Here is a 17,539-nt window from a genome sequence, read left to right as displayed (position 1 = left end):
AACACTCTGCAGTTGGTGCATTTTAGCGGAAGCTAACATCCAATCACACCAACACAGTGACCTCGGTACATCATCCCTTCAACAAATCATTATGAAGTGGTTATTTTCTCTCCACACACCTCTACCTCACTTTATTCAGCTGCATAGAATAAAAGATCACTCATTTAATCCTTGGTTTGGTGTCTGTCTAATCTGAGCTTTATCTGTTAAATTACTGAGGTGTTCATTCATCCCTCCTCTGTTTGCCTTTTATTCCCTGCAGTCATTTTCTGTTATAAATAAACAGTGTTAGCTTTTAAAGAAATGCTGCCTTAGACATGCAGGTGTCTAACTTGTTTGGTCTTGCTGTACATAGTTTAAGTGGCGAAATTAAGCTGTGTGGATTAGATTTGTCATCACAGCATTCTAATGCACTTGTAAACAGGTAATCACAGCGAGGCTTTTGTTTGTATTGCACTTATTACTTTCATTTGTTTGATTTCAATGTTAATATCACCTGTGGCAGAGAAGATCTCTGTTTATAAAGGCATCAGTTTGATTTTAAGTCAGAGGTAAATGAAGCAAAGTGAACACAACCTTTTTGGACATTTATTGCATTTCAACCTCTACAACCACCGACCCCAACCTGCTGCTTTTGCTGAAGGTTAAAAATGTTCACTATAAGCACTGATGATTTTCAGACTTCATATCTTGATGGTTGTGTACGCCTTCCTGCGTCTGATGCCTCTGTTGCTTCAGTCGGCTGTTGTTTAGCGGTGGTACTAGCTAGCAGCTCCCTGTGGAGATCTTCTGCCGTGCCCCTGGCTGCAGTTCATAGTCTCACCCCGAATCTCTCTCTCCTTTTTTCCATTTTATGCAGTGAGGTGGGGGTGGAGTGTTTGTTGGGGGGGTGTTTACCATGTTGTGGAACTGCCTGCTTTCCAGCTTGTCTGCCTTATCCCCAGACAGACCAGAAACACTGGCAGAGAGAGGGAGGAGGCACTGCATCTTTCTTTCCTTCCCTACCTCCTTCTTTTTCCTCCATTTTTTTCCCCCCTTCCTCCACTCTTGCTTTTATATTTCTTGTCTTTGCCTGCCCTCTAAAGGCCAAAGGGCTTTGCGCTCTGTATGTAAATGTGTGTGTGTGGCAGCTAGGCTGCATCTGGCAGCTGCAGCAGCCAGTGGCTTTTGCTCGGCATGTGAATTCCTTCTCTCACTGCTGTAGCTTCACAGCTTAGGTTGGGAAGCGGTATTTTTCTTTCCATTCATGCACACAAACACACTCAAAATGCTGGTGTAATTACCCTGTGCACTCATGTAATCCCTCAGGTGTTATATTTATCTCTACTGCAGTATATCTGACACCCAGCACCAATACGTGGATCCACTTCAGTCACCATCCTTTCTCAGGCCAGGTTCCTAAATGTTCTTGTACATGTGCATCACTAAGTAAGGTTTATCAAACAGTTATGTTAAACTTTGAAGTCTGGCTATTTATTGCTGCATAACAATTAGCAACTAGTTTTCTTGTTTTTTTGTATTGAAACAAAAACAATAGAATATATTAATGCAAAGCTTCTATGCAAATATATTAAACTAACCTATAAAACCTATAAAACTAGCCTTTGTGCCCCAATGTCAATCAGTTGGGTTTAACCTTCTGACAAGGAGAAACTCTTAAAATTTGTTTGTGCTTTATCTGCTGCATGTGGTGTAAGAAAAACATCGCTCTTTTAAAAGATAGTAAAAATTATAACCCAAGAGTGGAATTGATGTATTTCAGATTTGTTTTTGGTTTTTTATCATTTTGGGGTTTTACTAGAACACACAGAGAGGTAATTTCTGGGTCAGACTAATTTTTCTCCTGGTTTTCAAATCCAGGTATAGGACAGAACTTTTTAGAGTTTGTTCATCAAACAATCTTATAAATCCTTTCTTCTACCACATTGAAGGGGGTCAACTCTAGTATGTTTTGCCTTAGTTAGCTGGCTTCATGCATTGCAGCCACTCCTGATTGAGAGTATCGACACAGACTCCTACTGATTCTGTAGGTAGTTTGTTACAGAAACCTGCAGATTATCTCTCACCGAGAACAAGCTCACTCTCCTTTACTTACACCTTCACATCCCTCCAATAACCTCTGCCTTTCTCCTTTGTCATATTTGGACTCTCTTGCCTGAACTGCTGCTCCCAACCACTGATCCCTGTTTATAAAATACCTATATTTTTGTAAAAGATTTAACCAGAGAGGAGACACAATCACCAGCAATCAAACTTAGACGAGTATTGACTTTTCTTTTGTGAGCTCTAACAAGTTAAGATTCGGGACCTTTTTGTAGCCTGCTGATAGCAATTTTTAGCCAATTCAGTTTTCTTCTTAAGAATTTCAAACTTGATTAAATGGCCATAATTTTTTTTGATAGATGAAACCCCTCTAAGCTTATCTATAACAGCTTTGAACCAGTTTAAAACAAGGTCAAAATGATGATTACCAAATTATCATTTATAGTTACTGAGCATCTTACAGTGACAGCAAGGTTGGTGCCTTCAGCATTACTAACCATAAAACTCTCTCTGTGCCTTATCCCTGGAGAATATAGAGCCTTCTACTAGCTGTATATTTTCAAAAGGCTTCCAGCATATAAAGTTCTACCATCTATTGATACTAGCTCCCTATCTGTTCTCTTTGGCATGTTTGACCAAATACCTGAAAACTTTCTTAACCTAAAAAAAAACAAAAGCTGTAACTAAAAAGAAGCACAAAGAAGCCAGAATCCAGAAAAGTCCAGCCATCTTTTGTGGCGACCTGAAAGTACATGGGAATTACTGATTTAGTTCCAAAATGGCTTCTCACACATTTTCCTTACTTTCCTTTCTTCAGTGTCTAAAGAAAATAACTAGTTTTTTTTATTTTTCTTTCTATATGTGTCTTTTCAAAATGAGACAGAAAATGTATTTTGGTCAGGGTGAATACTTGATTCTGATGGGCTGCAGGCTGTGCATTAAAAAGTGATATAGGTCTCTTTTATATAAGTTAAAGAGCCCAGCCTGAATTATTGATCTGGCTCCTTCTGAAATTACACCTTTTTCAACTTAAGATAAAGCCATAGGTTTAACAGGGAGGATATTAATATTAGTTATTGATTTAAGGCCCTTAATCTTGATCAGATTACCAGTGTTAAAAAGGTCTAAACCTAACAATAAGTGGGATGTTATAAAAATGTAATAACTTCTAATATATATAAAATCTGCATGTATTTCAATCACAATACTCTTATGGTTACTAAGTGTTCTCCTTTCTGTAGTTTTTCAAAAAGTGTCATCTGTTCAGTTTTTGTTTTGTTTTCAGAATACAGATGCAAACAAGCATGCAAAAAAAATTAAACTGACTCTCCTAACATCATTTACTTATTTGTAGTTGAAACAATACGTGTAAAATTGCAAAATCAATGCATTTAATTTCATTTGTGAGCCGAGCCTAGATCAATCATCTGAAAAATCAATGCTTTAGTTACAGGAGGCAGGTATCAGCGTATTTGGACAAACTTTTAGACTTTGGCAGAAATATCAGATTTCTACTCATTTGTTACAGTTGCCTGTTTAAGGCATCCATCCTTGAATCCCTATATCTCTTTTCACATTTTTTTATCCTCTCGTTCTCTGTTTGCACCTTAGTGTCTAACAATGGCGAAATTCCTTCTCTGCCTTTTGACCCATCCCTTTGGGGAGCAGTGGGCTGCCATTGTGTGGTGCCCAGGGAGCATTGTGGGGTTAAGGATTTTGCTCAGGAACCCAGAGTGGAGGCTGTGGGGATCCAAACGGGTACTTGCAAACTCCTCAGAGCACAAGCGCACTGCTCTTAACCACTAGACCAACACTCCCCATATTATATTACGACTGGTGCTTTGCTCGTGACATTTTTACCGAAGAATGTCATTTTCACTTTAAAGCATATAATAGATAAACTCCTTTCGCTGTTCGGGGCGGCAGTTGCATGGACACACTTGTATGATACTGGGAAGCTGTGGCTGTTAGAGCTAGATGCCTGTGTTGAATCTTTGCAACATTGGAGGACTCTACTCTAAGTCCATTCTATATTTTCCGATAATTTTAGTATCTTAATGGTTCTATACTATACTCTGAAAATTGCAGGCTTAGCTCAACCTTGTAGAGCTTAAGCATGGTGCTCTCATTGACTGGTTCAGCCAGGAAGACACAGGAAGCCTGGTTTATCTTTGACTTTAAAACACAGTCATCCCTTTATTCCAGTATCAAAGTTCCTCCATCCCCACGGTGTCTGTCAAACAGCAAACAAGCACCAGCAGTGTAATCAAGCAGCCCTTATGCTTTGAGGCCGTCGTACGGACCCTCCGCAGAGCTGTAAACTTGCTCGTAAGTGGCAGCATTGCCAAGGTTGAACAGTCAAGTGCCATCCAAAGCAGTTTGCTATAGAAATGGGTCTATCTGGAAGCAAACAAAGGGCTCACTCTTGACTCGACCCACTCCGTACAGGCTAAATGTGCACGGGCCTGTTTGACACAGGAAAATGGCTTTCAGCCTGAATAGAGAGGAGAGAAACAAGATGGTAAATGTCAGCATCATGATTTCGGCTTTGTAAGGGAGAGAAGAAAGTGTTATATTCAGCTCCGACTGTCACCTTCTGCTGAATGCAGCTCAGCAACGCAGAAGGCGGAAAATGTGGAGACGTTTTAAATGTATACAATGGAAGTTAGAACCATATGTGTGTTTTATTATTCACAAGAGATTTTAATGAATTTTCTTGACTGATTTAAATAGTTTTTTTTTTTTTTTTTACTTTAAAGTTGCAGCAAGGCAGAGCTTGATGTAGCAGTCATGGTCTGCTTCGAATCATCAGCTCCATGGTCTGTGTCGACGGCCTCAAGCTCACATACAGCAGTGCATCAGAAAAAGCGACCCTGCGTCAGGTCACTCCCCCTCTGCGCCTGTAACACAAACACAAAGTGACCTGCCAGTCACCGAGTTAAGGCGAAGTGTCAGCTGAAGTTAGCGTTGAAGTGAGCTAATAGGCCCGTCTGGCGCTGAGGGCCGGTGGGAAAACAGCTGTTCATTTAAACCTTCCACTTCTCACACTCTGCATTCGGAGAGCGAGAGGATGTGTTATGTGACGTATGCATTGGTGTCGTGCCGACCACCCATCTCAGTGCCTCGTCCTGCCGTTGACCCGTGCCATGTCTCTTCTGCCTTATTTGATAACGATGCTGCAGACTAAGGTAACTTGGCTAAAAATCTGTTCTGCCTGTTATCGCTGAGGCTTAAACTTGTTGTAAACATTGCAGTCATTAACCTCCATGTTTAAGGTCAGTCTGCGGCTTTTGAAATCCTTTAAATTTGGGTGGTGAACTGAGGCTCGCCTGAAATGACCTATGAATATTTAATGATTTGTGCTTTGATGTGTTGTAGAATTTCCTTTCATGCAGACGTATTCACTCCCCTTCCTTTTTTTCACTTTTTGCCTCGTTACAGCTCTTAAACTGTATGTATTTTGCTTGGACTTTATGCTTGAATGCTCACATTCTTAATTGATTACAGCCTTGAACTTTGATTGGACTATTTTGACTCCATTGGTATGTTTTGATCTGAATTGGGGCTTTTCATTTCTCGTGCTCGTTCATGTTTTAGGTGTTTCCCTTTCTTTATACACCTAACCTAAATAAATGGGAGATTAACTGGCTGTTACAGTCCTTGATGTCTGCTTAGTTTAACTTTACAAAATGTTTTTTTATTATAAAGTCCTAATAAAATGCAATGAGCGTTGAGGTAATGACCAAAATATGAGAGTGTTGAATATATCATTTTTGATTAATAGTAATAAGTTTCTTTCTTCTTTGCATCATATTGATAAGCATAGCAGGGATACCTTTATTGTCCCCTAGCAGGATAAGCTGGGCATGATGGCTGCAAAACATGACACCAGACTTACACACTTAATATTATTTAAAAAAGTAAATAAAAGTAAAGCTGTAAAAAAGAGTAGAAAGAACTTATCAGAAAGGGGAAAATACTGTGTCTTTATTAATAAGAATAAATATATAAGGCTTAAGTTGAATGGAAGACAGCAGCCTATTTATAAAGGGGTGTTAAAAGATTAAAAAACAAAACAGAGTGGTGCCTTTATAAAAGCATATCTTCCAACAAAATATTCTCTGTTCATCTCCTGATCAGACTTTAGTTTCAGATTCATTCCTCCTTCTGCTGAATATTTTTTCTGTGCAAAAGACCCACAATGGGACTGTTTGCAGCTTGTGACAGCATGCAATGAATGCTGTGTGATCTGATTCTGAATATCTCTGGTCTTCTCAGGCTCGGTTCTCCTCCAGCAGACTGATGGAGACGGACAGGTGCCGCTGGATCTGGTCTCTGTGCCCGGTCAGAGGGAGGAGCTCCTCCACAGCGCTCAGGTCGGTGATTCGGCCCGCATGAACAAAGACCAAACAGAAGTGACCAACCTTCCTCTCCTGGAGGCTGGATCCTATCTGCTGGGCCACATTATTTTCTCCTACCAGCTGGATAGGGGTCTGCCTGGCCTCCTGCAGCTGGAAGACCAACCCCACACCCTGGTCTACAAGCTGGTCACAGCCATGGAGAAACACTCCCTCCAAAATGTGACTTTGGACTGGACAGATCAGCGGGCGGTGAGGCTGGCGGAAGACGTGGAGACGTTGCTAAAGCTGAGCCGAGGAGAGCACAGAAAAGCTCTGTCTCTGGCTGTGAAGGAGTGCAGAGCAGAGAAAACGGTCTTCCTAATGGAAACACTGGAGAACCTAAGCTCTCAAGGCAAAGCACTAGTTGCTGATTTGTAAGAAAAGATCCATAACTTGGAAAAAAGATTTGCACAGCCTTTGTTAAAGGTTTTATGCAGTAATGTGTCCCCTGTAGGCACTGACCCTAGTTTGCACATTCGTTACAGGGTAACATTTCTGTCATGATCATTTGTTCACTTGTAATTTCGAAGTTATTTCTGGAAAGCTATGTTTACTTGTAAATAGCTGTAGTAGAGAATTAGATATATTTATATTTTGCTTTTCAAAAAAATGTATAAATAAAAAAATACATTTTCAAATCATTTAAAGTGTTACTTTATATAAACACTAACATTTCAGTGTGAACTGAATACCTGCAGTTTGACTTTTCACCTTTCCTGCTGTGTATAAATAAATGTTTTTATGACATTTAAGTTTTGTTTCAAAATGCATATATTGAGTTTTTTTTTTTAGAAAGTTCATTTTGGTTTAATTTTCTGAGTCATGGAAATTAAAGAAAAATCTTTAATAAAGAACAGCTCAAGTGAAATTGATACAAGTTTCCTCATTCCCTGCTTCTCTCATCAGACTAATCAAATCAAAATAAAGCTGCTCCTCATGTTGATACTAAGACTGAAGGACTGATGACTCTATGTAAATATGTCTGATAAGAACTGACTGCCTTCAAATGAACTATTGTGGTTGTAGATTTAAGATCTTTTACACAACAAATGTTTTCATATATACTGTTTTTTGTTTTTTTTACAAAAAGGCATGTTCATCTTTTACTTTAAGCATATCAGAAATACTATATTCCACTCCACTGTTTACAATAAAAGCCAAATATTGGAGAAGAATTGGGAAACGGAAACAAACTGTCATGGATGGTGGGCTTCTCTAATGTCAATAAAATGGTGTAAATCATTAACTTTATTTGTAGAGTGCTTTAAAACAGCTTAAACAAACTGCTGAACATAATGAAAAAATACAAGATTAAATACAGCATAGAGATATGACATAAGGCAATAATAGGAATTTGGCTAAATAAACAAGGTCACAACAAGTAACTCCTGCCAGTGTTAAAAGCCAGCGAATAAAAGTAAGTCTTGAATTTGGCAGTGAAGGAGCTTCCCTAATGTGCAGCAGGAGGCTATTCCATAAAAGAGGAGCGGCGATAGAGAAAGCTCTGGCACCTCTGAGCTTCCTCTTAAACTTCGGTACCTGTAGGAGCTGCTGTTTTGCTGACCTGAGGGACCAAGGAGGCAAGTAGGGGTGAAGAAGCTCAGAGGTAAGATGGGGTAAGGTTATTTAGGCACTTAAAAAAAGAAGATAATTTTCAAATTAAGTCTAAAATGCACGGACAGCCAGTGGAGTTTCTATCTGAATTTAAAGGGAACCTGTCCTTTTAAATCCTCCATGTTTGCATTTATATCACTTAGTAACAGCCTATTTAAAATGAAACTGCAATGCTTTAGTCATTGTACCTCAACAAGCCCTCCTCTCACTTATGTTCTGAGGTTTGTCCGTTTCAGTGCGTTCTCTTTAAATGTGAATTAGGCACCTCACACTCAGACCCCCTCAAGGTCTCTGTTTCACTCTACCCTCCCCAGCCATTTCTTTATTATAATAGCTGATATACAATTAGTGGCACAGAAACTAAGAGATGGTGTAATTCTGGGGGTTTACTCACCCAACAACTAAACATTTTTACTTATCCAGTTGGAGCTTCAGCATCCTTGGACTGTAAAAAACGATGCAATTGATAAGGCGGCAGGCCTTTACCTTGTTTAGCAGCTCTGCAGTAAATAATGTGGTTGTTTTCTAAAAAAAATCTTAAAATGCAATTAAAGAATCTTAAAAAATAGGACCAAGATAGAATGAACAGATAATAAAAACGAACCCAAAGACACAAAATTTAACTTTTCTGCACTCCTTAAGATTCCAGGTACATTATAAAATGTATTTGGTGGCTAAAAGGTGGATTTTTGCACTTTTTTGCACCTTTAGTTTTCGTTCCTTTCTCTTTTCTAACACTGTATCTGTAGGATAGCTTAGCTTTTAATTGAGCATTGAATTTTGAGTGACTTTATATGGAGACCAGAATCACTGCAAAAAAATGAAATCTAAATAAGTAATTTTTTCTTAAAATAGGTGCTGTTTGTCTTAAATTGAGGAGGTGTGTGATACATTTTGCAAATGGAACAAGACAATTTACATTTAAAATAAGAAAAAGCAACTATATTGTCTTATTACAAGACAAGACAAGATATTACCTAATTATCTTATTTTAAGAGTAAAAATACTCATTCCAGTGGCAAATGATCCCAATTAACTACTAAAATTAAGGGTAAATACACATGATTTAGGACATTTGAACTTATTTCTATATCATTTTAGCAGTGTTGTTCTGTCTCTTAAAATCGTAACGGTGTCTACACACATCGTCATTCATCTCTTTACTCATATAGCTATCTCTATCCTTCCATCTGTCCCAGCCTGCTCCTTCCACCCTGTCTGTCTATTATACTGATCCCAGAGGTCCTGAGCAGGACCGTAACACCATCCAGAGACCCAGCAGATTCTTTGCTTCCTGCGAACAATGGGGAGGGACAACCTTCTTCCACCTTTGCTGAAAACATTCAGTTGCTCAGTATCCTGACTAATGGATCTACAGTTAGGTTTGCCAGCTGTTCTGAATCAGGGAAGAAACTACAGCAGGTCAGTGGATCACTAGCTGCCCATTCCTACACCTAGAGATCGACTTAAGTCTTCCCTCCGGCAGATTTAGTCATGTGAGACTCTCACAAACAGACCTAAGCACTGGTTTGGAAAAGAGGAAAAATAAACAGGAGAAGCACACAAAAACAAAACTGCTTTCCAATCCTATACACAGATAACAGCACAATCTTTATGCTCCCTAATATTAGAACATGCTATTTATTAAACCTTGTCTGTATCTTATAGATGATGCTGGCTAATGAAATCACATTGTATTATGTACAACACTAGAGCTTCTTTTGTTTTTCTGTTCCTTTGTTTTTTTTTTATTTTCTAATTTTCCATCCATCTCACCTGTTTTTCAATTTTCCTATGTTCTTTTTGCATGTTTTTTTCTGTTTGTGTCCAGCAATGTTTTTGCTTTATGTCCCCTCACTTCCCTTTTTCCTTCTGTTCATCCATCAAATTTCCGACTCTACATCTAACAACCTTTGTCTCCATTTATCTTTTTATCCATCCATCCATTCATTCATTGTTTTCCATTCACTTATCCTTGGCCCATGTCTTTTTCAATCCATCCATCCATTATTACACTTTTTTACCTATTCATCAAGCTTTCCATTAATATATCCCCTGTTGTTCGTTTACCCCACTCTTTTTAAATATATCCTATTTTCAAATAACTATAGTTCCTCCTCCCTCCTTTTCAACAAATTTTACACTATTCAGCGTTTTTCAGTTTAAACATCCTTTATTGGTATGCATTCATGTCATTTTCCTGCAAGCTAAGCTTTAATTTCTCTATATCACGTTTTTTTTTGTGGAAGCCATATTCAAAGCCTCATTACTGTAAAAAGATTAGTATTAGTTGTGAACTTTGGTTTGGAGAATTATGGAGATTTGATATGAAAGATGTGTGTATATGTATTGTGGGCATCATTTAGGGAAAAGTGAAGAACGACACATGTTGCTGTAACTCAAGCTGCCGATGCAGAAAAGGAAAAAATATGGAGCTTGAACCAGACGTGTCCATGTCGCTGCATCAGTAATCCACACAAAATGAAGTTGATAAAAAATGTTTAATTAAAATGTTTCTCTAATTATTTTGTTTCTCCAAAATACATCAGATGTTTTTCATTACTTAAATTCATGTTGCATTCATAGCATTATCCCCTTCCTTCCATGTCTCCTGTCTTTAAATGATATAGCTTGCAATAATGGCGCACACAAAGATGATGTCACAAGCAGAAAATATTGCCAGGAGACAAGACTGATCTTAAAAAAAACAACAAAAAAAACAAGGCAGATAATACACATCCTTTACATTATTATTACAAGACCATCAACAGGCATATTGTATAAAATATAACCATAGAGTAATCAGTTGGCTATGTACAGTATTCTTTAAAAAATAAATTACCTCATTCAAATAAAAAGTGCTTCTTTTACCTCTAAAACCATCAGTCTGATACATTCTTCATATATCTATTTTTATACAAAAATCACACTTTGGTTTGCTGATAAATGCAGCCAAAACCATCAACTAACAACAAATAGAGACATTTGGATGCATAACCACACAACATTCACAAACCTGTAACAAATGGATGCAGACAAATATTTCCATCCCCCTGGTAAAGATTTGTATAAAAAAAAAACTACTTAAACTGCGAAATCTCTCAACAAAATAGTACTTTTTAAATCCAAGTTTTTAGTTTTTTCTGTGTGTGGAAATCTCATGCTTAGAAACAATAGCTTTTAATAAAATAAATAAAGTGGCATAACATTTGCCAGTACAATTGCCTGTAAAAGTATTCACCCCCCTGCCATCATTCATCTTTTTATACATTACAACTTGAAGAACTGTTAGAGAATTTGAACCTTTTTTATGACCGACAATTTCATTATGTTTATTGTAAATCAAAGATCAAATGGGATTAAATCATAGAACACTTTAGTGTGCAGTCAGTCCAGTCAGAGCCACATTTGTGGCAATTAAAGCTGAAAGTCACATCGGATAAGTCCCTATGAGTTTGAGACATACACCACCGGGATTTCTGCCCATTCCCCAAGGGAAAAAACTGCTGCTCCTCTTTTATGTTGGTTTTTGCCAATGAAGAGCATTTTTAGCTCAAACCAGTTTGTACAAGAGGTGGAGTTTTCCTTTGTGGCTGAAAACTTTATTTTTGATCTTATCTGTCCAGAACTTGCCTTTTAGTAAACTGAAAACAAACTTTATTAAAAAAGTAACTGATGGCTTTTGTTTCTCATCAATCCAGCTTAATGGACTGTATGCTTTATTGTTGTCCTATTCGGAGGCAATCCAGTCTTTGCTGTGGAACTATGCAACTCATTGATGGTTAACATTGATGTCTGTGCTGCCTCTTTTATTAATGCTGCATTCCATTTATCTCAGATTTGTGAAGCTGGAGAAAATTTATCTAATAGTAATATCATTCCTTTATGCAATATCGTTCGTTGTTCATATAGGGCCATTATGGAAATGTTACAAATATAACAACAAAAACACTGTTCTATTATGGTCTTAGAAACACTGAAAAGGTACGACTGGATGATACAAGTGGCAGCCATCTTGAAAATGGAAGTCAAGTTCTGTTGTGCTGCCATCACTTTCTGACTCTTAATGTCAAGTTTGAATTTTCTGATTGAAATTTCTAACATGGACATAACAAAAATCCAACTTAAGAGTTCAAATATAGCAACTCAGTTTCTGTTAGTTTAGGTAAGGGGATTTTTCTATAACCCCTCAAATTTCTGCTTCTCAACAAGATTGTCCCCAACCTGTTTGTCAAGCTCCTTGGTCTTCATGGTGTGATACTTCTTGCTTTGGGGCCTTATAGCAACTGTGTGTTTTTATTATTAGTTCATTCCACTGACTTCGACTATTTCTGCTGATCAGAGAAAATAGGATTAACAATTATGTAAATCGATAAGTCAAGGAGAGTGAATACCTTTTGCAAAGCATTGAACTAATATGGACAGAAAAGCCTTTTGTCGTCAATCATAAAACTTTACCATTGCTGGGTTTTCCGATAAATAAAGGCACCCAAATAAAGTATTTATTTTGCTGTAGTTACCCTACTGTAAGGAAAGTTTGATCAACTTAAAATCTTTTTACAATCTTTACAAGGGGTGATAACAAAAGTTGCCTGCACTGTTACAGTACAAATAAAATGTCAAGTATTCAAGCAGTTCATCAGGCATTACAAAAAAAGGCATTCCTCAGGAGTCAAAGTGACAAGTTTGTGGTAATGCTCTAAAAGAAACAGTATTACTTTTTTCCAGATGGATCAGACAACAAAATCATATAAAAGTATGGAAACAGTTATACGGAAGGAAGGAGTTTCAGAGGGTGGAAGGTGACGGCACACAGACAGACAGAGCAGGGGCTTACAGACTTAAAGACAGTCAGACAAAGAAGTCGAGGCAATGGGAAATGGAGGCAGGGATCAATAGGATGAGACAGGACCTCCTCAAACATAGCCTGTGCTGTGATCTTTCAAGAGAAGCTCGGCAAGAAGCCCAAGAGACCGTTCCCTCAGACAGGGTCGCAACCCTGCTTACTGACGAACGAGGAAACCGCAGAGAGAGAGCAAACGGGGAAAGCATGACGGGAAGTGGGTTTTGAAATAGGATAAAACAGACACACACAAATATTCCTCCGTCCCTGACATCTCAGGCCTAAGTCCCCTCGGAGCCTTGTCTTGTCACACAATGACTTGCTGCTCATCAAGCATCTCCACAAAGTCAACACCAAAAAACAGCTGCCGTTTTTACTGCAGCGCACACACGAATACACACACACTGAGTCTGAGTGTCAGTCTAGAGCTGGAGGGGAGATGCAATTGTACCACACACCGACGCTGAGAGAATCTTTGATTGCGTAAATGTGTATATGCAAACACTTCTCTGTAAATACACAGCTCGCACATACGAGCCCATGTCTCTGGAAGGGCTGATCAAAGTAGAGCTGTGGGCACAGGAGGTGGGGCAGATGGAGAGGGCGGCCAGCCCCAGGCGCCGCATCATAGAGAGCATTTTCCTGTGTGTGTGTGTGTGCGTGCGGTTGAGAGGGAGAAAATGTTGCTGCACAAATATGACATTCTGTTTTCATCTGCAAGCAAGTAGTTACAGTGTGCAAGACTTCCTACAAGAGATGCGCGCTTTCTCTCTTGAGAGGTAGAGAGAGAAGCTGGGGCTCTTTGTGTCTGCATACGTGCCCGTGCTGAAGAAGTACGTCTCGTGTGTAAATGCTTTCATGTGTGGCCGCCAAGGCAAACACACAGGGAGATGAGAGGGAAGGAGACCGGCCTTTCAAACAAGATTAGGGCTGTGCCTGCCTAAAGGCCTGCCTGCCTGCTCGATGACACTCTACATAGACCAGCTGACATCTATATAAACACAGCGACAGCAGGCCCCGTCTTCGGCACCTCCTCACTGAGAAGGTGTCGGTCCGAACGAGTGACAACGTTGGCAAGGTTAAACTGCACATTTACTAGCATCCTAGGGCTACACTAAATCTAACATATTTCCAACTTGTTTTTTCTGGCTTTGTTTTATTTAATGAATCTCAAATGTAACAAAAAAGGAAATGAAACTCACTCATTTATCATAGTAGGCAAACTGTTTCAGGAATCTGATTCAATAATCCGCACTAGCTGTGTTTCCATTACAAATGTGCACAAAAGTATGGCGATATTTTGCTAATTTTAAAAATGCAAAGTTCGCAATTGCAGTATTTCCATGAAATAACGAAGACAGTTGAAATTGCATTTGAACATGTTTGCACACTAAATAGCTCTGAAAATGGCCGCAAAACGACTTAATTGAAGCACAAAAGCTTTTTATTGCAAAATGCAAGTTTTTAAGAAATTGCGGTGTTTCCATCCACCAAATTTATTTTCGCAATTAGAATTTGTACAATTTGGTTGTTGATGGAAACACAGCTAGTGATACATTTCTTCCATTGATTAGTTTGTCTTAAGTGCCGTTTGTACAGCCGTTGAAAATTGTAAATTCAGATAAGTGGAAAACTGGAATTTGCTTTATTGGTAGCCTCAAGCAAGTCTGCAATGTTGGATCTGCTGTTGCCATCTTATGGAGTTGGCTGTTGGGGGTTTGCTGACCCATCAAGTGCGGTTGTTATGGCAGATCTGTACATTTGGCAGTGTAGGAAAGTCCTACATGGAAATAAAATCCAAATCTTGATAAAAATTTCCTGATGGACAGCTGCTCTGAATTTGGACCCACACCATCACATGACATGGCTCCTCAAATTATTCCTGTCATTGAAAAGTTTTAACTGAAATTGAAGCAGCTTGGATTTTGTGCTGCTCCACTCTTCCTCCAAACTTTGGAACCTTGATGTCTACATGAAATGCAAAATCCATCCTCATCTAGGAGGACTTTTAAGCTACTGAACTGTCCTTTGTTTCCTTTTTTCTTCTCCTGTCAGCTAAGGTGCTCCTGATATTGCCTCTGGCTCTGAAACACATGGAATGCAACAGTCTGCCCTTACACTGGATACCCCTCTGTGTGATGGCCCTTGGGTCCGACCAACTTTAAAAAAAAATCTAATTTGCTGAGATGTTCTTCTTGGTGAAGAAACATATCTGGAAGTTATAAACTACACTCCCAATCAGCTTTGCTCGCTAATTCAGGTAACAACCCAAACTACAGTACTACCAGCAAACATATAATCATTAACAAGTTTAAGAGGAGATGAAGTAAGGATGCATTAGTATAAAAACAATTCAGAAAATACAAATATTTGACCAAAAATGTTTCAAAGCTATATAGAATAAACTAAAGAAATATCAACAATGATTATTTAAAAATTCTATTAAAATAATGCACCCAATCATCTCTAAATATTTCAGTGTATCTGTTTGACCATTGTGGCGATCATACAGACCTCCAGACGGAAGGATAAAGCTGATATAAAAAAAGGACTCAACACATTAAAAGCAAGACTACATAATAATAGCAATAATAACAACGATAATGATGTAAAAATCCTTGCTCAATATTATTATTCATAAAGATTATTCATAAAGGAAGCTGGTAAGTCTACTGAAGGAAGAAAAATAAAAAAAATAAGATGGGATATAAATAGAAGGAGGATGGTTCAGCCAAGATGTTCTTCTCAGTGTCCTGTATCAGACCAGCAGGAGGAAAATGAAGAAGAGAGGAGTCTGTGGGCGGACGGCGTAATCTACCCCGGGTTGTTTTTCTTCCTTTTATTTGGACTGGGATTGGGATCCAGTTTCAGCTGTTGGTACTGCACCTGTTAAAACACACACACACACACACCACTGGGTCAGGTGGAGAGAGCAAAGGATGCTTGAATAGCAGAGACCCTCCAGAGGCTCCGGTCCAGCTGTGTGGAACGGTGGCCTCGGGGAAGGGATTACACACTGATTACAACGCGCACGCACAGATGCAGACATGCACGCACGCAAAAGTACTGAAATAGAGCTCTGTTGTAGCAAAAGGTCCACATATGTTCATGTAACAAAAACACACACAGATGTGCAACAGTGGCCTACAGGAAGGGATCAGACAGACAAACAAAGAACAGGGTGAGAGCCTGTGGAAGAATTGGACGACCGATAGTCATCCTATTAGTGAGCAGTAGGAAGGAGACAAGCTGCAGAAATAAAATACTGCATATTAATCTGGAGTTACATCAAATGGCCTGAAATTAAAGCTATAATTATAAATAGGGTCGTGTTCTAATCTGTTCCCAGACTTTTTAAGAAGGTGTCTGAACTTTTTATTGCACAATATACAGATGAATACCTACCCTTTCTTTATGTCTGCACCTGCCCCATTAAGAAGCACATCTGCAAGAGCTTTCAGTCCTCTGAAAATAAATTATATTTCTTTTTCCATTCATGTTTCCAAAAACTAGGAATTACAGTTCTTCTTTTCAGGCTTATGTAAGCACGAAGAACTCTGCAGTTTTGAGCTTTAAAATTATTTTTTTTACTCGCTTAATTCAAGGAAATATGAGATAATTTTAGGATAACTTTAATTTCTTTCTTTGCATTCAAAAGTTTACACCGACCATGTTTTAAAACAAAATAAAGAATCACAGGGACTAATTTTGTGGTAGTGAAAGCTTCTAATAACTTAGAGCATAAAAATTAAATAGGGACACGTGAAAGAATTTACAATACAGTTATTGTTCTGGATTATCAACTAGAAGAATTGCAGACCTTTGCAAGTCTGGCTCATTGTTAGGTTTATTTCCATGACACCTAACAATGAATAACACTCATCTATCTAAACAAAGATGCAAGTATAAATACCAAGGGACGTATGTAGCCCTCATTAGAGAATGAGAGGAGGTTTGTTTCACAGAAATAATGCTGTTTTTGGTGCAGAATGTACAATGATATAACAACCCCAGAACAAAGGCAAAAATATAGCCATATATAGCTAAAGCATGGAAGAACATGGGGGCAAGTTGAATTTAAGGAACATATCTTTTAGTCTAGATCAACTGAAGATACAATTTGTGGTCATAATAACCAAAGCTACCTGTATGGGACAAATGGAGAGGCTATGTGTTAGAATGACCGAGTCAAATGCTATACGGAAATCTATTCAAGAATTTGTAGCAAGACCTGAAAATCAATGTTCAGCTGCTCTTCATATAATCCCACTAAAATGAGATAATTTTTTCCTTTTGTTTCTGCCTCTGAAGCTGGTATACATACAAAGATAGATTAAAAATTAAGGTACTTGAAGGTCAAGGTAGTTTTGCTCAGTTTAGAAAAGCTTTTTTACAGTTTAGTAGAAGCTGATTAATACCAAAATGTTAAACGATGCAATTCACTTTTCTTCTGAAGGCTGAGAAAATATAGAGGAAATAATAACAGTCGGGTTTTGGTTTAGGTAGGCATGAGGAACATATTATGAGTGGGTCAGCCCAGTCAAAGGCTTTTAGTTTAATTCAATTTAAAAAGGTGTGGTGTCCGATAAATAAATAAAGTCAGGCCTTTGATTTTACTGTGAGTGTTTTCTTAAAAAAC

The 17,539-nt window shown here is 38.4% G+C and overlaps 2 protein-coding genes across 6 annotated transcripts in view; one reads left to right on the top strand and one right to left on the bottom strand.

The window, feature by feature from the left end:
- Positions 1-7,312, top strand: part of slf1 (SMC5-SMC6 complex localization factor 1) — a 41,504-nt gene extending 34,192 nt beyond the window's left edge. For both annotated transcript variants that reach the window (XM_015373323.1, XM_015373324.1), the window contains exon 18: positions 6,322-7,312. In XM_015373323.1, coding sequence (XP_015228809.1) covers positions 6,322-6,821 — 500 coding nt within the window. In that variant the 3' untranslated portion in view covers positions 6,822-7,312. The remainder of the gene's footprint in view (positions 1-6,321) is intronic.
- Positions 7,313-9,838: 2,526 nt separating this feature from the next.
- mctp1 (multiple C2 domains, transmembrane 1) overlaps positions 9,839-17,539 on the bottom strand; it is a 168,708-nt gene continuing 161,007 nt past the window's right edge. For all 4 annotated transcript variants that reach the window (XM_015373325.1, XM_015373326.1, XM_015373327.1 and 1 more), the window contains 2 exons: positions 11,464-15,786; positions 9,839-9,849 (listed from right to left, as the gene is read on the bottom strand). In XM_015373325.1, the coding sequence (XP_015228811.1) occupies positions 15,715-15,786 (72 nt within the window). In that variant the 3' untranslated portion in view covers positions 9,839-9,849; positions 11,464-15,714. The remainder of the gene's footprint in view (positions 9,850-11,463; positions 15,787-17,539) is intronic.

The sequence above is a fragment of the Cyprinodon variegatus genome, unplaced genomic scaffold, assembly GCF_000732505.1.
Source record: "Cyprinodon variegatus isolate N-32 unplaced genomic scaffold, C_variegatus-1.0 Scaffold85, whole genome shotgun sequence".
NCBI lineage: Eukaryota > Metazoa > Chordata > Actinopteri > Cyprinodontiformes > Cyprinodontidae > Cyprinodon > Cyprinodon variegatus.
Note: the sequence above shows the minus strand (reverse complement) of the source record. Positions and strands in the feature narration are given on the sequence as shown.